This window comes from Geotrypetes seraphini, chromosome 5 (genome assembly GCF_902459505.1).
Source record: "Geotrypetes seraphini chromosome 5, aGeoSer1.1, whole genome shotgun sequence".
NCBI lineage: Eukaryota > Metazoa > Chordata > Amphibia > Gymnophiona > Dermophiidae > Geotrypetes > Geotrypetes seraphini.
The window spans coordinates 107,275,393-107,297,485 of record NC_047088.1 but is presented as its reverse complement, the minus strand read 5'-3'; the positions used below and the strand labels follow the sequence as shown (position 1 = coordinate 107,297,485).

General features: G+C 44.7%; 1 protein-coding gene across 2 annotated transcripts in view; it reads right to left on the bottom strand.

Moving 5' to 3' along the window:
- The window catches only part of SRCAP (Snf2 related CREBBP activator protein), an 891,636-nt gene that overhangs the window by 537,867 nt on the left and 331,676 nt on the right, over positions 1 to 22,093 (bottom strand). For both annotated transcript variants that reach the window (XM_033945009.1, XM_033945008.1), the window contains exon 9: positions 9,265 to 9,352. In XM_033945009.1, the coding sequence (XP_033800900.1) occupies positions 9,265 to 9,352 (88 nt within the window). The remainder of the gene's footprint in view (positions 1 to 9,264; positions 9,353 to 22,093) is intronic.

Below are 22,093 nucleotides of genomic sequence, written 5' to 3'. Positions count from 1 at the left end.
AAACTGGTAATGGTATTCTATAACATGAATCCTTAGAAACTTTCCATGGTCTGGGAATACACCTCTGTCAGATCCAGAGAGCTAGGAATTCCCCCAAAGTAACCGCCGCTATGACAGAATGAACTGTCTCCATGTGAAAGCGCAGAACCTTGAGCGCTGCATTGACACAAGATCCAGAATGGGTCTCCAGGCGTCTAAGCCTTTCTTTGGCATTATGAAGTATCTACCCAAGCCTTCAAGAAGCACAGGTTCTATGCCCTGAATATCCAACAACCTTCTCACTGTGGCCTCTACCCTGTCTCCTTTTTCTAGTTGACCTGCTGGGGAGTCCACAAACCAGTCCATTAAGGGCCAGGCGAATTCCAGCTTGTAACTGCTCTGGATGATTTCCAGAACCCAACAGTCCAAGGATATTTGAGCCCAGGCCTGCACAAAGTCCAAAAACCACCCCCCAATCTTGAGGGGAACTGCTCCAGACCTGGCATCACAGTGTCTTTCTGGAGGTTGAAGCTGGACAGGAATCGGAGGCCTGGTTTCGTCTGGGTCTGGCAGACCTCTGTCTGTATCCCTGGAAGGATCTCTGAGAAGTAGCCCGTGAGTACTGCTCAGAGCATCTGGAGCCATGAAAATTAGAGTGCCCTGAGCATCTAGAGCAGGGGTGCCCAACACGTCGATCGCGATCGACAGGTCGCTCACTCAGGCGACCCCAGTCGATCGCAGAGCGGGTTCCCTTCTTCCCTTCTCTTTTTTCCCCTCCTGACTGGCCTGCTCCTGAATTCTGCTGCTGCCTCCGTTGCTCAACATTTAAAAAAACAAAAACCGGCTTGGAGAATTTATGCTCCGGGGGCTAACGTGTGCTTGTACCGGCTTCCCTTCTCTTCCCTCTGAAACCGGAAGTTATGTCCGGGGGGGGGGGGGAGAGAGAAGGGAAGCCGGCACGCACATGTTAGAGCCCCGTTCGCGGGCTCAAGCGGGAGACAGGTCAGTGAAGCTTGCAATATGCTCTTCTTGCTGCCAGGTCCTGCCTACTTTCTGTTTCCTCAAAGGCAGGACCTGGCAGCATTTCTCCCGATAGGTCGATCTTGGGCCGATCAGCATTCCTCTCCCCGACGTCAATTCTGCCGTCGGAGAGGAAGTTCTGGCCAGCGGAACTTCCTCTCCGACGGCAAAACTGACATCGGGGAGAGGAATGCTGGTGGGCCCGAAGCATGGAGAGCTTGGCCAGCGGTGGGCGGCTTTGGGGGCCTGTTATCCGATGGCAGCGGCAGTGGCTTGGGGGAGGGCAGGGAGAAAGAATGAAAAAGGGCAGGCAGGGAGACAGAAGGAAAGAAGAGAAACAGAAAAAAAGAAAGGGGGCATGAAGAGAGAAAGAAAGAGAGGGCAGGGAGAGAAGAAGAAAATGTTGGGGGGGGGGGAGAATGAGGTCAGGAGGAGAGGAAGCATACAGGCTAAAAGAAGGGAAGAAAGATTGGATGCACAGTCAGAAGAAGAAAGTGCAACCAGAGACTCATGAAATCACCAGACAAGGTAGGAAAAATGATTTTATTTTAAATTTAGTGATCAAAATGTGTCTGAATTTATATCTGCTCTCTATATTTTACAATATGGTCCCCTTTTACTAAACCGCAATAGAGGTTTTTAGCGCAGGGAGCCTATGAGCGTCGAGAGCAGCGTTGGGTATTCAGCGCAGCTCCCTGCGCTAAAAACTGCTATCGTGGTTTAGTAAAAAGGGAGGGGGTGGGTATTTGTCTATTTTTGTATGGTTGTTACTGAGGTGACAGTGCATAGAGTCATCTGCTTTGACCTCTTTGAAAAAACCCCAGAATAGGAATGATAATTAACAATTCTATGAGTACAGTGTGCGTTGTGTTTTTTTAAAATTTTATTGTTGGTAGATCATTTTGACTTGGTCATTTTAAAAGTAGCTCGCAAGCCCAAAAAGTGTAGGCACCCCTGATCTAGAGGTTCTGTGTCTGCTGTCGGGCAAAGATTTGAGATGATTATCTGCTACACTGGTTATGAGATCGACCATTCCTTAACCAAACATTTACCCTTTGGAAGGAAATCTGCTGAGAGGAGCCTTGGAGGTGGAGTCACCAGCCCATTGCCTGATCCAGAACATCCTGCAGGCCAAAATTGAATAAGCCGAAGCTTTGCTCATGACTGATGATGTCGTACAGAGTATATGTTAAGTAATCCACTCCTGCTTGGAGGAGATGGGGTAAAGGCTCGTCGCTCTTGCACTCAAGACTCCTTAACCTAGTATGACAGGCACAGGTCACAAAGGAGGCTGCTGTAGCCACTTTGATTCCTAAGGCCAAAGCCTCAAACAGTTTCTTGAGAACCACATTCACTCTGCGATCCATTAACACTACACTTCCCTGTGCTACTAAGAATCCACCTTGGGCTGAGTGAATAGCTAGTGACACTCCGGTGCTGAGCCACAGTCCTGGCAACCAATGCTCTGTGATCAATACATTAATATCAAGACGCCAGGAAAATGAAAAGACTGGGCTCTCATTCCGCTCATAACAGAGGAGGAACTCACTCCACCCATAATACAGGAACTCCCAAAGCGAATCAGTAATCAGATCTAACAGTGCCAAATGCTTGATTAACCAGAGAGCCATGGGATCATCACCTGGATTGACCACGGGGTCTAATGTGCTTGACTGCGAACTTGCATCCCAACAGGGAGGGGGCATCTTCAGACAGTAATTGCACAGCAAGAGAACCATCATCTGAATCTCCCTCAGAAAGGTCCCCAAGTCTGACCAGCAGCAGCCAGTGAAGTAGACGCACCCTGGGAGCCCTTGCCCCTCGTGCGCTGTCAAAAGCACTGCCAGACTTCCCCTTGGAAAGTCGGCTGTCCTGAAAGGTTCTCCACATCAAATTCACAAATTCCAGAGAAAAAATCATACTAGGCAGCACCGAGTCTCCTGTAAAGGACTCCAGCTTACATCTTTTGGGCTTCGCAGTCTCCGCACCCCTAAACTGAGGACAACTGCCATTCTGGAGCCCAGAAAAGAAAATTGTCCCAACGAACAGACTTCTTGCATATTCTTCATCCCTAGAGAACAAAGGGAAGCTAAGCCATCTGCTCCCACCCCAATTCATATGCTGCTCGTCATGTGGCCCAAGGATGCTCTTTGGGTGCCCACCCAGCGCAAACCTAACATGAATTAGATCAAAAGCACCCGAGAACTCCATCCCTACCAGTTTTGGGGCAAAAGCAAGGCGATTTGAAGCTTCTGGAGAACTTAGGAGGAAAAAAAAGAGACATCCAAGATAGCCACAGCGGCAGCTTTAGGCACAAAAAACTCCCTCAAAAATGCAAAAAAACAAAAAACAAAAAACCAACCCCCACCCCCAAAAACCTAGCGATTTTAGGATTTTACAGGTGGGGGAACATCAGGAAATAGACAGAAACCTTGAAAAAACATTAGCCTTACTCTTTGTGTCCTGTGTTGGCAATATGCTGCAGATCCAAAGTAGCTGCATCTGGGAGAAGAAATCACTGCCTCAAACATAATGTCCTTCCAGTGCTGAATCTTCAGGCTGCCAGTCTGACTGAGCCTCCAACCCCAGCAGACCGTGGATGCGTGAAAAAGGGGGAGAGGCAAATTACAGCCAGCATCCTGCTGAGCCCTCTATGGATGCCTAACATCTTGCACTCAAACCTGTGCAAGCAGTAGGTGAGCACTGTTACCATGGAATGGCCCTAAACTCCATAAAGGCTTCTGTATGGTGGCTAACAGGTACTACAAGGGATTGGCCTGTCAGCTGCAGACCTCAGTCATCTTCTCCTCCATGAAAGCAGAGCTGGACTCTAGAGAGTTGCGCGGGGACAGAAATCCCACCCGTCCCCGTGAAGAATCCTTCCGTCCCCACCCGTCCCCGCGAGGAATCCCCTCCTTCCCCACCCGTCCCCGTGAGGAATCCCCTCTGTCCCCGCCCATACCTATAAACTTCAGAAATAGTTATTTCATTTAATTATGCTACTGAATTAAAGGCTCTGGTAGAGACCCATTTACAAATAAGCAGAGACTTTATTAATTTGGAAATATTAACTGGGAAGAATACATACTTTGTAAACAGGTTTCCACCAGAGCCTCTAATGTAAATATAAAATATAAATACTCAGCTGATGAGAACCCCCAAGCTGTCAGCTGAGGGCTTCCTTGCAATTGGCCGGGGGTCCCTTTTGCCAAGCTTGGCAGGCAGCAGTAGCGTCCCTGAGTCACAGATGCTGGCACCTCAATGGCTCATGGATGTTGCCAGCGACTGCTGTGCTTGGTGGAGGGGAGTTCTGGCCATCTCTAGAGGAGGTCCTCTGCTGGCGGTGCTTGGGGATCCCCACCAGTCACAGCAAGGGTCAGTAAGTACTTCAACACTGTAGAAATAAAACCAGAAATGCATTTCCTTTTCTTTTGAACACAATACAAAGACATCTGCTATATACATTTCCCAAAGCTAACATATTTTAGTCAATAAATTCTGGTTTTTACCTTTGTTGTCTGGAGACTTATTTTTCCATAAAGTTGGTCCAGACTTCATTCCCTCGACCAACTTTTTCTTTCTTTCACCCTGCCCCCATTTCTTTCTTTCACCCTGCCCTCCCCCAAGCCACTGCCATTGGGGAACAGGCTGCCACCACCAGAGAACAGGCTACCACTGCTGCCGCAATTGGGGAACAGGCCGCCGCAAAGTTCTGAGTTCTCCCTGCTTCCCTTCCCCGTAAAGAGGATGCTGAAGCGCCGGGCCGACCAACCTTCCCATCTCCACTTAATCTCCACCCCAGACCCCACCCCCATAATAGTACTAATTGTAACCATTTTTTCCATCCATTTTTTATATATACACACATATAATTGTATTAACAACACATAATGGTTAACCACAAAATTAAAATACAGAAAGCACACTGTATGCTTTTAAACATTCATTTCTACCAGAAAACAGATAACCCCATTCAAATGCAGGACCAAAAACTAAAAGTACTAATATTCAAACAAACCCTAAGATGCAAGAATCTTCAAGCAGTACAACCCCAAGAGAAAACCAAACAAATGCATTTCTTCCTGAACAGACAGCAGATGCAAAATCACTAAATAAAAGCATCTCCTCTACCGTTGTTGTCCCTCTCCCTCCATATGTCTTGCTTTCTGGCCTGCCCCCCCGGTGTTAACTTCAGCCTGGTCCATGGTGCGATCAACGCAGGGTCTTCGGGCTGGCTCCCTGAGTGCTGCATTGCACAAAGCTGTGGGAAGCGGCTCCTCGCACGCGTCCCACACCTCATCTGGAAGCCTTCCCTCACTTTGCGACGTCAGAGAGAAGGTTTCCGGGTCAGGCGCAGGCCGCGGGTAGAAGCCTTTTCCCATGGCTTTGTGCACTGCAGCACTCAGGGAGCCTGCCCAAAGATGCCGCATTGATCGCACCGAAGACCGGCAGCTACTGAACAACTCTTGGGCCCGAAGGAGGTGCCGGCCCTGTGGACCGACAGAAAATTTCTGCGGACCGGTGGTTGAAGTTGAGCCGTGAGCCGCACTCAAGTGGATAAAGAGCCGCATGCGGTTCGCGAGCCGTGGTTTGCCAACCACTGATGTAGAGTAAACGGCAATCTCTTATGCATTAAGATGGCAACACCCCTTTGCCTCCCGTTGAAGGTAAAAGAGTAGACTTCCCCCACCCAACCCCTCAGCAGCTTGGCATGCTCGATCTGAGAAAGGTGGGTATCTTACAAATATGCTCTATCAGTACCCAGCTTCCTGAGATGAGTCAATATTCGTGAACGCTTAATGGGAGACTTGACTCCATCCACATTAAGTGACTTGACTCCATCACTTTCAAATCAGCCATAACCACAGACTATCTGGATGCCCAGCTACACTCCGCCGCAGATTGAGTATGTGCTACCAACCTCAATGCCCCCAGTACCTCATCCCACTCCCACCATCCCCACAAACATACACAGGCATACCCCCACACCAGACATACCATAGCCATACCCCCACCCCCCCTCCCACCTCCCCAGAGCATGCCTCCCCCAGCATACAATCCCATATGCACTTCCACAGCCCACCCAGAGAGGACCTCCTCCCCAGCCAAAAAAACAACACATTTCTGCATCCCATCCAAGAACACAACTGCAAAACCAAACTGGAGAGCCCAGCAAGACCCCAGTCAAATTGGGTCACAGGCAGAGAGCCGATAGCCAAAGCAGATTGAAGTTCTCACAGAGTGAAGGCCCCCCCGGCCCCCTGCAGAGTCCTCCAGTCAACAGAATACAGTCCAGGCAAATGCAGGTGCACAGGGGTCAGAACAGTAGGAGCCCCAGCAGGCCACAGCAAACATGGGGCCCAGGCAGGAACAGGGTTGCCAAAGATCAAACCCTAGGGCCAAAACCCTGTACCCAGCGAGGCGTCCCCGGCAAGATCCACGCCATTCCCCACAGGAAAGACAGAAGTCGTCCATCAGGCAGCACAGGGTCTTGCAAAAGCAATAAATCGGGCAGGAAGCCGCTCCATAACTGCCCTGGCTTCCTTCACCTTGGCAAGGGTAATCACCCTGCCATCCTGCCACACACGCAGCTTCGCCGGGAACACCAGTGCGAATTGGAGGCCTCGGTTGTGAAGATCGTGCAGAACGGTGACATAAGTTTGCAGCCACTTGCACGGAGTAATTGTTAAACAACAGCACTTTAGAGTCTTCATAGTACAAAGCCCCTGTGTTTTGGAAAGCTCGGTTGTTCTTCTTTTCCCTACCTGCCCTGCCGCAGCACACAGCCATCGGAAGTCTTCACGATGTCAGCACTAACGTCGGAGGGAGGGAGGGCTTTGCTTAAGCCCTCCCTCCCACGTCAGCGCTGACATCGTGGAAGACTTCCAGTCGGCTGTGTGCTGCGGCAAGGCAGGTAGGGAAAAGAAGATGAGCCTCGCGGCTCGAGTGCATCGGAACCCCGCAGGATCCCTGCGACCCTAGCAGGCGTCCCCCATAGGATCCCCATGACCCTAGGGGGCGTCCCCACAGGATCCCCACGACTCGAAGGGGGAACCCGCGGGTCCCCCATCATCCCCGTTCCAGTGCAGCTCTCTACTGGACTCTCGATTAGAGGAGTTCTTAGAACCAAACGATAAAGAAAATACACAAACAAAAAAAAAAATAAGTAGAACAGGTCAGAAACACTCCTTATGGCTCAAGTGCAAAAGGAAAAAACTGTAGGGGCAACAGAGCCCTCTGCAAAGTAGGAGAGAGTCAAAATCTGGAGTGGATCCATTCTACAAGGCTCACGAGCACAGGGATATAACCTGCTTATCCAGAATGAAATGCCTACTGCACTAGAAAATTATATTACAATCTAAACCTAATGTAAATGCATTGTTGTCTTCATCTATTCACTGAAGAAAACACAAACAGAAAATGAGCACAGATAAAAATCATATGGCCTATCCAATCTGCTCATCCAGAGCAACTGCTCTCTATATTCTCCCCAGAGATCCTCTGTTCTTGTCCTGTGCTTTCTTTAATTCACATACCACCTTTATCTCTGCTATCTCCACTAGGAGTTTATTCCATACCTTAGACCAGGGGTCAGCAACATTTTTAAAGCAAAGAGTTAAGTTATCTAAAATGTTTCACCTAAGATTTACAAAGAGCCGCAAGGTGTAGCTTCTCTCCTCTCCAACCCTTTGCAGGTCTCTGCACCTCTCATCCCTCCCTCCCTCCCCTACTCCTTCCCCCAACCCAGAGCCAATGTTCTCTCCCCTCTAAGCCGTAAGGTGTAGCTTTCTCTCCTCTTCAACTCCTTGAAGGTGTCTGCACCTCTCATCCCTCCCCTACCCCTTCACCCAACCTAGAGCCAAGGTTCTCTCCCCTCTCAGCTGCAAAGTGTAGCTTCTCTCCTCTCCAACCCCTTGCAGGTCTCATCTCATCCCTCCCTCCCCCACCTATCCCTTCCACCAACCCAGAGCCAAGGTTATCTCTCCTCTCCAGGCCCCTTTAATCTCCCTCCCAATCCCACAATCCCTCCCCTAGGCCTGCTGAGATACCGGGGGAACCAGCAAGGGTCTTTGTGGCAGATGTGCAGCCCTCTCACTCTTGCCTCCTCGCAGCTGCCTTCTAAAATGGATGCCGCGACCTCTCATGGTACTATAGGAAATGCTGCAAGTAGCTGTGAGAGGTTGCAGCAGCGAAAGGGCTGCGTTCCTGTCACAAAGACCGGCATTGGACCACCAGATACCTCGTTAGGCTCAGGAGGTGGGAGATCATGGAGTTGGGAGATTAAAGGGTCGGGGCCTGAAGAACCATAGCCACATGTGGCTCATAAGTCGCAGGTTGTCGACCCCTGCCTTAGACCTAAGATTACTCTTGAGTCTATCCACTTTCACCTTTATCCTATGCTTGCCACCAGTGCATTTATGCTATGGAGATATTTAAATGGCTCTATCAATCATATATCACTTCTTCTGCTTTTCTTACAATGTATACAAAGTATATTGAGCTCTTTAAGTCTGTTCCCATATGCTTTATAATGAAGACCAATGACCACTTTAATAGTCACCCTCGGGCCCATTCCTACCTGTTTATATCTTTTTGAAGTACTCTCAATGTATTCTCACCAAAGACTTATAGAGATGCACTATCACATCCTTTTTCCTCATGGTCAGTCCTCTTCCTATGTGCATAAGCATCCTTCTGACTTCTGGTGTAGCTTTTTCTATCCATTTGGCCACCTTAAGATTTGAATCAGCCCCAAGTCCTACTCTTTCTTGCATAGAAATAGGTCACTCCAACAATGTGGCAGAAAAACAGTGGGACTAGATTTAAAAAAAAAAAAAAAAGTAAAAAACCAAAACTCCTGTCAATCCACTTTTAGTTTTCTCTGAGAATTACATGGGTTTTTTGTTGTTTTTTTGAACTGTTCTCTTTGAGTTTTGCCCCAAATGCATGACACTGCATTTTTGCATTAAATTTTAACTGAGACATTCTAAACCATTCTTTAAACTTCACTAGATCCTTCCTCTAGTGAGGCTTTTAAGTTATTCTAGTTAAAAAAAAAAAAGTATCACCTATAAATTACTGCTTGACCCTCATTTCCACAGCATGGAGTAAAAAGGGGGGGGGGGGTCACTTTTACCTCTTTTGTAAACTGCATAGAACCGTAAGGCTCATGCGATATACAAATAAAAATTTATGTTATGTTATAACAGTTCCTCTACTCTCTTTGATTCCCCTCCTCCAGCAGAGACAGAATTCCAACCTCACCTTCTTCTTCATTAGCTGTGAATTCCTCATCCTCCTCTTCCTGCTCATCATAGCTGGCCTTTCTGGGGACAGTCTGTGGTAGTTTTCCCTGGAAAAATGAATTTTCTTTTAAATCCTTACAACTTAAATGGTTACTGTTTAATGTAAAATACAGTACGAAGTTGCTCTCTAATTATATGAAAAGCCAAGGTCATTTTGAGAATGAAAAAAAAAGATCAAACTAGGAAAAAAAAAGATCATACTGGAACAAAAGTTTATAAAGTGCTGATTTCAACACACCCTTCCAGTTTCTAGTAGTCATGGTCAAAGGAGAAGGTGAACTATAAGGTAACAGTTAGAGCAGCTAAATAACAAAATTGCTCATCTATAATGAGAAGGATTAATAAAACACAATACTGGGTAACATATCAGCACACATTTAGAACAGCTCTGTAAGTTTAGAAAAGGTAAAACCTATACTTAACGTATATACTTGAATATAAACCGTTCCAAATATAAACTGAGGTGACCCTTGTCTCCCGGAAAAAAGGTTGACTCGAATATAAACCAAGATTAGAAACTTGGGTGATCCTGGTGAGCCAGTCTACAAAGACCAGACATCCTTGCCATTAAGTTTTAACACAATTTTCTTTAACATTAAATATTTTATTAGTGTAAAACCACTGAGGAAGGGGATTTTGATCTACAAAAGTTAGAAAAAAAAGCATAAAAATAAGTCCAATAAAAAGATTACCTTATTTCCATTTTCTATTTATAAATATTTATCATTATAGCTACAATAGTACTGCATTCTAAACCAACAAAAAATAAAATCTTTTCTCTACCTTTTGTAAGCTCTGGTTTCTGCTTTCTTATCTCTTCACTTCACTTCTCCATTCCATCTAGCGTCCACCCTCTTTCTCGGTTCCTTCCATTTTTCTCTTTCTCCACTCCCTCCCCCATGCTCTGGTATCTCTCCCTTCTCCTTTTCTTGCTTCCTTCCCACCCCAACTCACCCATGGCGTGGCATATGCTTCCCTTCCCCCATGCCCCAGGATCTATCTCATTTCTTCTTCGTCCATCTCTCCCTCCATGCTCTGGCATCTCCTTTCCCTCCCTCTCTCCCTCCCCCTCCCTGTTGGCTTGGCATCTCCGACTTCTTACCTAACCCTCCCCCAAATGCCCTGGCATCTCTCTCCTCTCCTTTTCTTCCATCACCCCCTCCCCTTCCATACTTTGGTATCTCCTCTCTTTCCTTTCCCTCCCTCCTTTCTCCATGGCCTGGCATCTCTGTCTCTTTCCCTTCCCTCCTCCCATGCCCTGGCATCTCTTCCTCACCCTCCCTGGCCTGGCATCTCCTTCCCTTCCTTCCAACCATTCTTTCCCAATGGTCTGGCATCTCTCTTTTGTCAAATCTCCCTTCCTTGGTCTTTTCTCCTTTCTCCCCCCAATCGGGTGCAGCATTTCTCTCCCTCTCTCTGTCACCCTCCAATCTGCAGTGCAACCTTCACAATTCGCTGTTCTTGGCATTGGGCCTTCATCTCTGCCAGGTCCTGTCTACTTCCTGTTTCCAGAAAAGCAGGACCTGGCACAGGTTCAGCAGGAAGAGGACAGCTGTACCAAGTGGTCAGGTGGTAGCTTGAATATAAACCGAGATCCCCATTTTTGGGCCATTTTTCTGACCCAAAAATTTACATTTGAGTATATACGGTATCTAGTAATTTCCTTTTTTTCAGTCCTGCCAAATCAGTCCATACAAACAGGTTATGCTCTCCTACCAGTAGATGGAGCAAGAAATAAATAGCTCAGAGCCAACTTCACAACCGCTGCCATCAAGAATATATGTGGAAATGGCTTAAGCCACAGGCTATAAAAAGAACTGCTTGCTGCTAACCTTGCCCTTCAGCAAAAGCACTTGTAGGTGCTACAGATGCAAATCCTCAGGAAAATTTCAATGAAATACAGGATATCAAAGACATAAATCATGGACACTATAGTTGCAAAAGTAGAAAAGATTAAATTCTGATGGCCTGAATGACAGATGTGGAGGTTCAGAATGACCTATATGTGAAGAAAATAAATAAAAACAAGAGAAAAAGGAAACCGATATGGTTCTCCAAACTAGTGGCGGAGAAAATAAAGGCAAAAGAGTTGGCATTCCTGAAATATTTTAAAAAACAAGAATATAGAAAGGGTGAAACTAAAAGAAGCCAAGAGACAGATACGTCTGACGAAAGCACAGGCGGAAGAGTTTATGGCTAAAAATGTAGAAAAGGGAAACAAAAATTTTTTCAGATATATTAGTGACAGGAGGAAGATGAAAAATGGAATTGATAAACTAAAATATGCTGGGAACTGATATGTGGAGAGTGATGAGAAAAAAGCAAATGTGCTAAATCAATACTTCTGTTCTGTGTTCACGGAAGAAAATCAAGGTTCAAATTTATTTAGGATTTGATAAAATCGCTTTTTCATAGATTACAAAGCAATGAACAATTTAAAAAAATGGGGGAGGTGAGAAACAATTTTGGGATAAATCACAGACATACTTTCCACGAGAGGGAAATAGAGGGAGGAATTACAAATTAGTATAGGAAAGATAATAAAAAAGGAAAAAAACAGAAAGGCGTGATTGGACAGATGCAAGGCAGTGGTTATTCAGAAAGTGCGGACACTGTCTCTGGTGCTGTACTGAACAACGGCACTGTCACTTTCATTAGACGGACAGGGAACATCAGGTCTAACAATTGTTTACCTGCGTGCGCCAAGATCTTTTACAGTAAGGGGGTTGGAAGAAGACATCATTTTAGCAGTCACCAGTACCAGATTCCTCGGGGAGAACGTGGGATCAAAAAGGAGAAGCAGTTCACACTGAAAACTGCTCTCCTGCAGAAATATCATTCTGTCCAACAGGAGTGTTTCCACTAGGGAGGCCAGCAGCAGAGACAAGCTGAAAATTGCTGCGAAAGCATCGCCTCCACCAAGACCTCATCCAGAGAGAGGGTGGGGTCCAATTTCACTTGCGCTAGCCCCGGAGAAGGACTGAGATTGTCTGGCAAAGTTATGCAAGGAAATGGACAATCAGCGATTTATAGAATGCATGAAGAAAGATGTTACATAATAAGGAGAAATTATGTTCTTACCTGTTAATTTTCTTTCCTTTAGACTCAGCAGATGAATCCAGAGACCAATGGGATAGCACACATCTACCAGCAGGCGGAGATAGAGAAACTGATTGACAGGTGGTCCTATTGGCTGACACTCCTCCTGTTATCTCCAGTATGCTCTATCTCCCAGCAGGTGATGGTCGCTATTCAACTAGCGCCTAGATTCTGGCTGTGGCTGGATAACTATTTTCTCCTGTTGAGGTTTGCTCTTCAGTGAGACAACAATTCTATTTCTCCTATTGAGGTTTTACTCTTCAGTGAGACAGGGGTGTCCGGCTGAACGGTGCCGGCTTTAGGGGTACACCTGGGAACCCCTGGTCTCTGCCTCACCCTCCCCTCCAGCAATAGAGGGTCTGCCTTGGTCTCTCATTTCTTCTTTCCCTTAAAAAAAAAAAAAAAAGAAGAAGAGACCACAGTGGCTGAATTGCATTTCTACCCTGCTAGTGCTGAGAGACCGGCATTTACCGGCATCTACCAGCACTGAAAGGGAAGTTGTAAGTATTTGCTTGCTAACATGGTTGGAGCTGTACAATTGCGGGTTTTGTCTTTTCGTGGTGTTGGAACGGCGGCTTTGTAGTTTCTTGATGGAATGCTGAATTTGGTACGGTGGTAGCAATGTTTTCTTTCATTTAATTTATTGCAGATTGTATGAACTTTTTTCAGGGAAGGGCTCCGGGTATGTACTTCTGGTAACTTTAAGGAGCTGATCCCTTCCCGCGTGCAGGAAGCGCACGGTTTTTTCCTACTCTGAAGAGCACGTCGTGGCTTTCCTGCTGTGGCTCCGCACCGTTGCATTTACTGCACGCTCCAGCGGTGTCTAATTAATTGGCGGTTGGCTCCGGGGGTGTTTTTACGACACGGTTATATGGGGCTGACACACTTCTCCGTGAACTCATGCACGCGCTGGTTCTCAGGCACTGCTGGGACCTGCCTTGCGTCAGTGTTTGCTGTGGCTGGGTTTAAATTATTCAGCCGGTAAGTTTATTTTAACAGCATGCCGGCGCTGGTGTCTTATAGCGAGCATGGGGCTCGCGCTCGTGCTCCTACGCTGGTGAGAGTGCCACAGCGTTCAGTGAGTTTCCTTGGCAGCTAACTTTTCTTACCATCTGTCGCGGCCTCTGTAACTTTGGGATCAGATGCGTGGGCAGTTTCTAGCAGTTCCTGCATTGCTGTGACATGTGAGCTTGGTTTGTGATGTTCTCCCGAGTCGGTTACTTGCCACACTAGCATTATATCAGTTGGGAGCCTCTGCAGGTGCTTAGGAGAGAGGAACTGCTCTTTGCTTGACCGCCCAGTTTCTGCTTCCCTCCATGCTGGGTCAGTAGGGGGCAAATCGCTGTGTAACTTCTGTCGGTCGCAGGAGGGTACCCGGTGTTTCATTCGGGTATATCCTCATCTCTCTCTCAAGGTCTCCAAAGGGTGAGGCCATGTCATTTTGGATGTTTTCTTATGTTTGGTGTTTTTGTACATCGCTGAGTGTGTCTGCTAGCGCTTTAGTGGTTATTACTGAACTATGGAGCAGTTTCTATGGGGCATAATGGCTATTCACATTTTCCTGCAGGCAAAACTGTCTTTTTTCTGTTTCTAGCACAGCAGGGATGTCCAACATTTGGCCTTCACTGGGCCCCGTTAAAAAAAAAACGTGGGATCAAAAAGGGGAAGCAGTTCACACTGAAAACCTCTCTCCTGCAGAAAAATCATTCTGTCCAACAGAAGGAGTGTTTCCACTAGGGAGGCCAAGCTGAAAAACGCAACCACATTCTGTTGCTGCGAAAGCATCGCCTCCACCAAGACCTCATCCAGAGAGAGGGTGGAGTCCAATTTCACTCGTGCTAGCCCCGGAGAAGGACCGAGATTGTCTGGCAAGGTTACGCAAGAAAATGGAGTAGATTCTGTGCCGTTCACAGAGGAAAGTGTTTAATAATAATAATAACTATTTTTCTATACCGCCATAGTCAAATGACTTCTAGGCGGTTCACATTGAAAGAAGGCTGGACAATCAGCGAATTATAGAATGCATGAAGAAAGATGTTACATAATAAATTGGGGTTACATGGGGAAAGAATACATGAGAGAGGTTATCTGATTAGGCAAATAATTTATCAAATAGAGCAGTTTTAATTGATTTTTGGAATGTGTTGTGGGTCTGTCTGGCTTTATTTATATGGTTTCCCAGCCAGGTCATGAAGGTTCTGTCTAGGAAGGATTTGTATTTCCAGCCTGTGATCTTTGGGTATGCAAAGATGTTTTTGTTTCTGGTTGTTCGTGTGGGGTTGTGTAGAGTGAAGTGTGTTTGCAGGTAGGAAGGTGCTAGGCCCCAGACTTGTTTAAAACAGATACATGCAAATTTGAACAGTATTCGCGCCTCCACTGGTAGCCAGTGCAATTTTTTGTAGCAGGGGCTAATGTGGTTTGTTTTTCTCAGTCCGAAGATCAAGCGAACTGCAGTGTTTTGCACTAATCTTAATTTTTATACTGTTTTTTTTGGGATACCCAGGTAGGCGATGTTGCAGTAATATAGGGTAGATAGGATCAGCGACTGAACCAGTAATCTAAAGGATGTTGTGTCAAAGTATTTTTTAATAGTCCTTAGCTTTCACAGCATGTAAAAGCATTTCTTCACCAGTGGTCAGCCATGGTTAAGTGAGTATCTAGAGTGATACCCAGTATTTTTATGGTTTTGGAGATTGGATATTAACAACTTGAAAAACTGAAGGTGGACAAAGCGATGGGACTGGATACTGAGGGTGCTCAGAGAGGCTCTGGCGGGTCCTATTAAAGACTTGTTCAACAAATCTCTGGACACGGGAGTGGTTCCTGGGGATTGGAGAAGAGCAGATGTGGTCCCCATTCACAAAAGTGGTCACAGGGATGAAGCGGGAAACTACAGGCTGGTAAGCCTCACTTCAGTTGTTGGAAAAATAATGGAAGTGTTGCTGAAAGAAAGGATAGTGAACTTCCTAGAACCTAATGGTTACAGGATACGAGGCAACATGGCTTTACTAAAGGTAAATCGTGCCAAACAAACTGAATGAATTTTTTTTAATTGGGTGGCCGGAGAACTGGATAGAGGACATATGCTAGGTGTCATTTACTTAGATTTCAGCAAAGCCTTTGACACGGTTCCTCATAGGAGGCTCTTGAACAAACTTGAAGGGCTGAAGTTAGGACCCAAGGTGGGGAACTGGATTAGAAACTGGTTGTCAGACAGAACCAGAGGGTGGTGGTTAATGGAAGTTGCTCGGAGGAAAGAAAGGTGAGTAGTGGAGTCCCTTAGGGTTCAGTGCTGGGGCTGATCCTGTTCAATATTTTTGTGAGTGACATTGTTGAAGGGATAGAATAATAATAATAATTTTATTCTTATATACAGCTAGACCAAGATGATTCTAGGCGGTTCACAACAAATGAAGCTGGTACATACAATACAGATAAAATGCATCAAATTATAAATGTAAGAACTCATTAGAAAATTAAAACACGATGCATTAGGATACAAACCTATCAAATAGTTGTGTCTTTAACAATTTTCTAAAATCAAAATAAGAAGAAGCCTCTAACATAATTTTTCCAAACCATACATTCAGTTTAGCAGCCTGAAATGAGAGGGTTCTCTTAAAGAACTTCTTATAACAAGATTTTGTAGGGGGATATGTAAACAGATGTGCTCTGCATGTAGTCTTATTTGAATAACTCAAAGAAAAATGAAGGTAAGGTTTGCCTTTTTGCGGATGATACCAAGATTTGTAACAGAGTAGACACCGTGGAGGGAGTGGAAAACATGAAAAGGATCTGCAAAAGTTAGAGGAATGGTCTAATATCTGGCAACTAAAATTCAATGCAAAGAAATGCAGAGCAATGCATTTGGGGATTAATAATCAGAAGGAACCGTACATGCTGGAGGTGAGAGGCTGATGATATGCAAAGGGGGAGAGGGACCTTGGGGTGTTAGTGTCCGAAGATCTAAAGGCGAAAAAACTGTGTGACAAGGTGGTGACTGCTGCCAGAAGGATGCTGGGCTGTATAAAGAAAGAAGGCGTTGATGCCCCTGTACAGGTCATTGGTGAGGCCCCACTTGGAGTATTGTGTTCAGTTTTGGAGACCGTATCTGGCGAAGAACATAAGAAGACTTGAAGCGGTCCAGAGGAGGACGACGAAAATGATAGGAGGTTTGCGCCAGAAGACATATGAAGAGAGACTGGAAGCCCTGAATATGTATACCCTAGAGGAAAAGAGGGACAGGGGAGATATGATTCAGACATTTAAGTACTTGAAAGGTATTAACGTGAAACAAAATCTTTTCAAGAGAAAGGAAAATGGTAAAACCAGAGGGCATAATTTGAGGCTGAGGGGTGGGAGACTCAAGAGCATTGTAAGGAAATTCTTTATGGAGAGGGTGGTGGATGCCTGGAATGCGCTCCCGAGAGAGGTAGTGGAGAGGAAAACGGTAACGGAGTTAAAAAAAAGAGTGGGATGAACACAGAGGATCTAGAATCAGAAAATAATAGTAAATATTGAAGAACTAAGGCCAGTACTGGGCATGCTTGCCTGGTCTGTGTCTGTATATGGCCATTTGGTTGAGGATGGGCTGGGGAGGGTTTCAATGGCTGGGAGGGTGTAGATGAGCTTTGACGGAGACTTCAGTAGTTGGAACTTAAGCACAGTACCGGGCAGAGCTTTGGATTCTTTCCCAGAAATAGCTAAGATGAAAAATTAAATTAAATTGAATCAGGTTGGGCAGACTGGATGGACCATTCGGGTCTTTATCTGCCGTCATCTACTATGTTACTATGAATAGGCAACTTACAAAGGAGAGAGAGAGTGCAAAACTACAAATGCTACATAAAAAGATAGAGATTGTTTTCTCTGTCCTTTCCTGCATTATCCCAGAAGACACAGAAAAGATGGACACCAGATCCTGGGTGTGAACTATGTTACTGCAGTGTTTCTTTAATGCTACTTTTCTATTTGTGTTTAAAATTGAGAGACTTTGGGGTGAGGCCTTATCTAGAATATCCCTCAAGAGCCCCAATTGTTAAATTTTGAAGATTTCAGATCAAGAATATGCGATATGTGAATTTAGAAAAATTAGACACATGCATTATAATAATTTAAAAATACTTACCATCCCAGATATGTCCTCAGAATATGAAAAAGAAAGACAGGCTTGCTTACATATAAATCAGCCCTACTGTCCAAAGGTTTTAAAGAAGGCATTGGATCTCCTGCAAAATTGATGGTTACAATAAATGGGAATAAGAAAACTTTTACTGGATAATGAAGACTGCTGAAAACGTTCTGGCAGCATATGATTTGGAAGGTAAAACAGAAAGATCTGAGGCCTTAAAGTACACAAAGTGCAAGAAATGCATTGCAGAGCAGCCTACCAACAGGAAATGAGGCCAAAGGCCCTTTCAATACAACTCAGCAAATTGCCACCCCATCAGAATCTGAAGTGGCAATGCTCAAGGACAAGGAAGCTGGCCTCAGAGCTAATCTTAAGTTTGATCAATACTCAACAGAGGAGATGGACTCACTAAATCAAACTGCTCATTCAGCAGGGGAAGGTCATCACAAGGAAATCTAAACTCAGAAAACTAAGACAATCTTAGATGGTTCAGGACTGGTATTAAGTTTTGATTACTTGTGGCAACATAGACAGATCAACTTTCCATCTCAGTTAATGGTATTGAAAATATCTTAAACTCGTAAGTGACTGTTTTTAATTCAAGAATCTTGAAGAGTCAAAAGGGACCCAAGGTGGTGAAGGGAGGTAAGTTGGGTTGACAAAGGTGGGTGTCCGTTATATGAATGGGTGTATTTCTGGGTTATATGAATGAGTGCAACTGCTACAAGAAGGACTATAGGTCTGTAAGGAGAAGGAGGAAAAATTTTACCGTTCAAGCAAAACAACCCTGAGGCAGCGGTTAAAAAACTTTGGTCCGCGAAACGCAGGCCATATTGGGGACAAAAAAAGCGGCTTGATGGTGCTGTATGAAGGATTCAAGTGGCTAAAGAGTGAAAGCCAAAAATAATGCAGATAAGTACCATTACTAAATACAAAGATTAAGATAAAGTGCTTAGAATTATGTGAAGTGCTTCTCATAGAAAATAATATTATGCTGCCCATTAGGCTTAAAGAAAAATCATAGGTGTGAAAGCTCTGCGAGACTTATAGATGCATCAATAATCAAAGAAGACTGTGGATGAGATACAGCTATGTAAGAATATGGACTTCTAAAACAGGTTGAATCTTCAAACTAAAAAACTATATATTGGGACATATCATTATGAAGAAAAACAACATGAGAAAATGAATTGCAGTGCTACAATATCTATGTATGAATGATAGAAGGAAATATGAATTAAATTATTAAATTTTTTTATAAAGATGAAATTAGAGAAAGTATTAAATTATTATTAAATTAATTATGGGGGAAAGGTGGATAAAAGCCAGTGATTGCTATTCAGAGCGCATGAAAACATTCTTTGTTATAAACGCTCTAAGTCTGAGGCAATTTTCCACCTAGTATTAATGGTAAGATAAGTAGATAATTTTCTGATGGGCTAATTAATATTATTAGGATACAATGGAAAAGTAGGAATACTTTATAGTTTATAGTGTATTTCTGGGGGATGATGTTCCCTAATCCCTATTTGTCTATTTTGACTAGATTGTAAGCTCTATCAAACAGGGATTGGAAGATTAGGTTTATACCTTTGATAATCTTCTTTCTGATAGTCCCTGGAGGATTCCAGAAGGCGTGGGATAGACACGTGGGATCTCTCAGATAGAGAAAAAGATAATGGTTACTGCGGATGGGCAGACTAGATGGGCCATTTGGCCTTTATCTGCCATTATGTTTTTATATTTCTAGGTGTTCAATCCTAACCCATAGTCCAGGTGTTGCAGAAATCCACATCTATTCTGAACACATGCTCCATCCCCTTAGCCTGAGAGTTAGCAAACAACCCTAGTTCAGTCCCAAAACCAAGCACATACCTGCAAATCCAGGACAAGGGAGGTATGGGGGAGAATCCCCCTCAACACAAGTAAATCATGAACTGGCTTGCTTTGCAAAATATTAACAAGTGAGAAACAGGCACAAAGGCAACTCCTAAAAACATTGAGGAACAATGTAGTACTAACCTGCAGTGTGTAGCGAGCAATACAATAAAGGCCTTCGATAATGTGTATACTCACAGAAACTCTCCACAGGATCTGCCAACTGGCTGGAAAAACTTCAAACCTGTAATGAGAGTGACTGAGGCGGAAAAAGTAGACTACTCCAACAACTGAATGAAGACAAAGAAGGAAGGTCATATGAAATCCTCAAGGGACTAACAGAAAGAAGATTATCAAAGGTTTAAATGAATCTTCCATTCTGTGACATACCAAAGCCACGAAGGGACAGAAGAGCCTGCCCTCAAAACCAAGGTCCTGAAAAATGGCATCAGAACGCGCTGCCACAACAAAAGTTGCGGATCCAAGTTTAAATCAATCCATCCATGAATTTCCCATAGGAAATAATGGAGGTACTCAGTCTCTGTAGTGCCTGTCAGTGCTTTTAATAATAGCTTTATTTATATTCCGTCATACCTTTTTAGTTCAAGACGGTGTGCAAGAGGTGCTGTAAGGACAGCGAGGTAACATCAATTAGAATTGGGGAGGGGTAGAAAGACAATTATGTGATGAAGTGGCATAAAGCAGCTGAGTGGGAAAAAAATGACTTTCTGCCTCAAACAGCTCCAAATACCCATACTTGAAGATCTTCGGACTGCCAGCCAGCCAGAAACACACTTCAACCTCTACTCCTACGGATCCTCTGACATGCAGTAGAGGCAGGAAAGGCAGCCTGTACCTTGAAACCTGGGTGGGTTTTTGCCCAGACGTATACAGCCTATACTAGAAACTTGTGACAGAGTCACTGGCCAGCAAACTCCCACAGGAAGGGACCCTGGGTACTTGAAGGTGGTGGCACACATGCAGGTTGGCTCCACAGATCCACCAGAGTTTCTCTGTGAAGCTACAGTCTGGCACCGCAGGACTGCATCCTTTTCTCCGACAGGGGACCACCAGGGAGGGGTCTCAAGGCACTGAAGCCATCAAAACAAACTTTAAGGGAACTTGAAGGAAAAAAATAAGAAACAAACACAGCAACTGCAAAAGACTTCTGCTTGGACTGCTTGCAGAAAACTGAAACTAGGGTCGTTTGCTAACTCTCAGGCTAAAGGGGTGGAGCATGTGCTCAGAAAATATATGGATTTTTACAACAGCCAGACTGTGGGTTAGGAATGAACAACTTGCGTATGGAATCCAGAAGGGACATAACAAAATTGTCTCTTACATATTTAATGTGTAGCACTGCATACATCTGGCATCAAGGAGGATAAAAAATAATTGGATTTTTTTTAAAGTTTAAATTGGATTTCTTTAAATAAAATGCTTTTTTGAGGAAAAATCTATTTAAATATAGTTTTCTATTTAAAATGCATTATAGCCCAAATGCTATTCATCATGAAATAAGGATTAGTTTTCAATTATGTAGCATGAGGCTGTATATTCATGCAATGTTTAAATTTTTTGGGTAAATGAATTCCATCAGTCAATTCATAATGCCACAGGCAATTTTTCAATCTAAAGACATTATCACAGATGCTTGATTTTGCATTTCTTAAAACTGTGAATTTGTGTCTACAGTACAGAGATAAAATGCTTCTTCAAAGCAAAAATGTCATAAAATGTACAGAGTTGAGAAAAAGAACTTAGCCCTATTAGAACTTTGCAAATTGATGTACACAGAATCAACCCCTTACCTCTTAAGTGCTAAGTTTATACTGTATATCTGAACAAGAAGCTAAGTGTGAGGAGGGAGGGCCAAGCAGTAAATATGAAAGTAAATTCTTCTGAGCAGAATACTCCACAAGTCTTGGGATCTTTGTGTATATAACCTGAGGTTTATCATATTATTCTCTCCTTGAATGAGAAAAGCTATATTGGCAATAGGTCGTAAGAGAAACCCAGTTTGGGAATGTTTTAATTAAGTTCCTCTACTTCAGTGTTTTTCAACCGCTGTTCCGCGGCACACTAGTGTGCCGCGAGATGCTGCCTGGTGTGCCGCAGGGCCGCCGGGCCCGGAGCTGACAGGGGGCCCGAGGCAGGGGCGCCAGTAGCTCGCCAAGGCAAAGTGAGTCTATCACCCAGGACTCACTTTGTCTTGGCGATCTAATCTATCGAGCAGATAAGTCTAATTCTCCCCGACGTCAATTCTTTAGTCGGAGAGGAAGTTCGGGCCAACCAATCGCTGCCTGGCTGGGCGGAACTTCCTCTCCGATTGCAGAATTGACGTCAGGGAGAGCATGCGTCGGCGTCGGCTTTGGGGCCTGTTATCCATTGGTGGGTCCTGTTCCCCGATGGCAGCGGCAGTGGCAGTGGCTTGGGGAACAGCAGGGAGAAAGAAAGAAAGAAAGGGGGCAGGCAGGGAAACAGAAGGAAAGAAGAGAAACAGAAAAAAAGAAAGAAAGGTCAGGGAGAGAGGAAGAAAAAGTTGGGGGAAGGAATGAGGTGTGGAGGAGAGAAAGCATACAGGCTGATAGAAGGGAAGAAAGATTGGATGCACAGTCAGAAGAAGAAAGTGCAACCAGAAATCACCAGACAAGGTAGGAAAAATGATTTTATTTTAAAT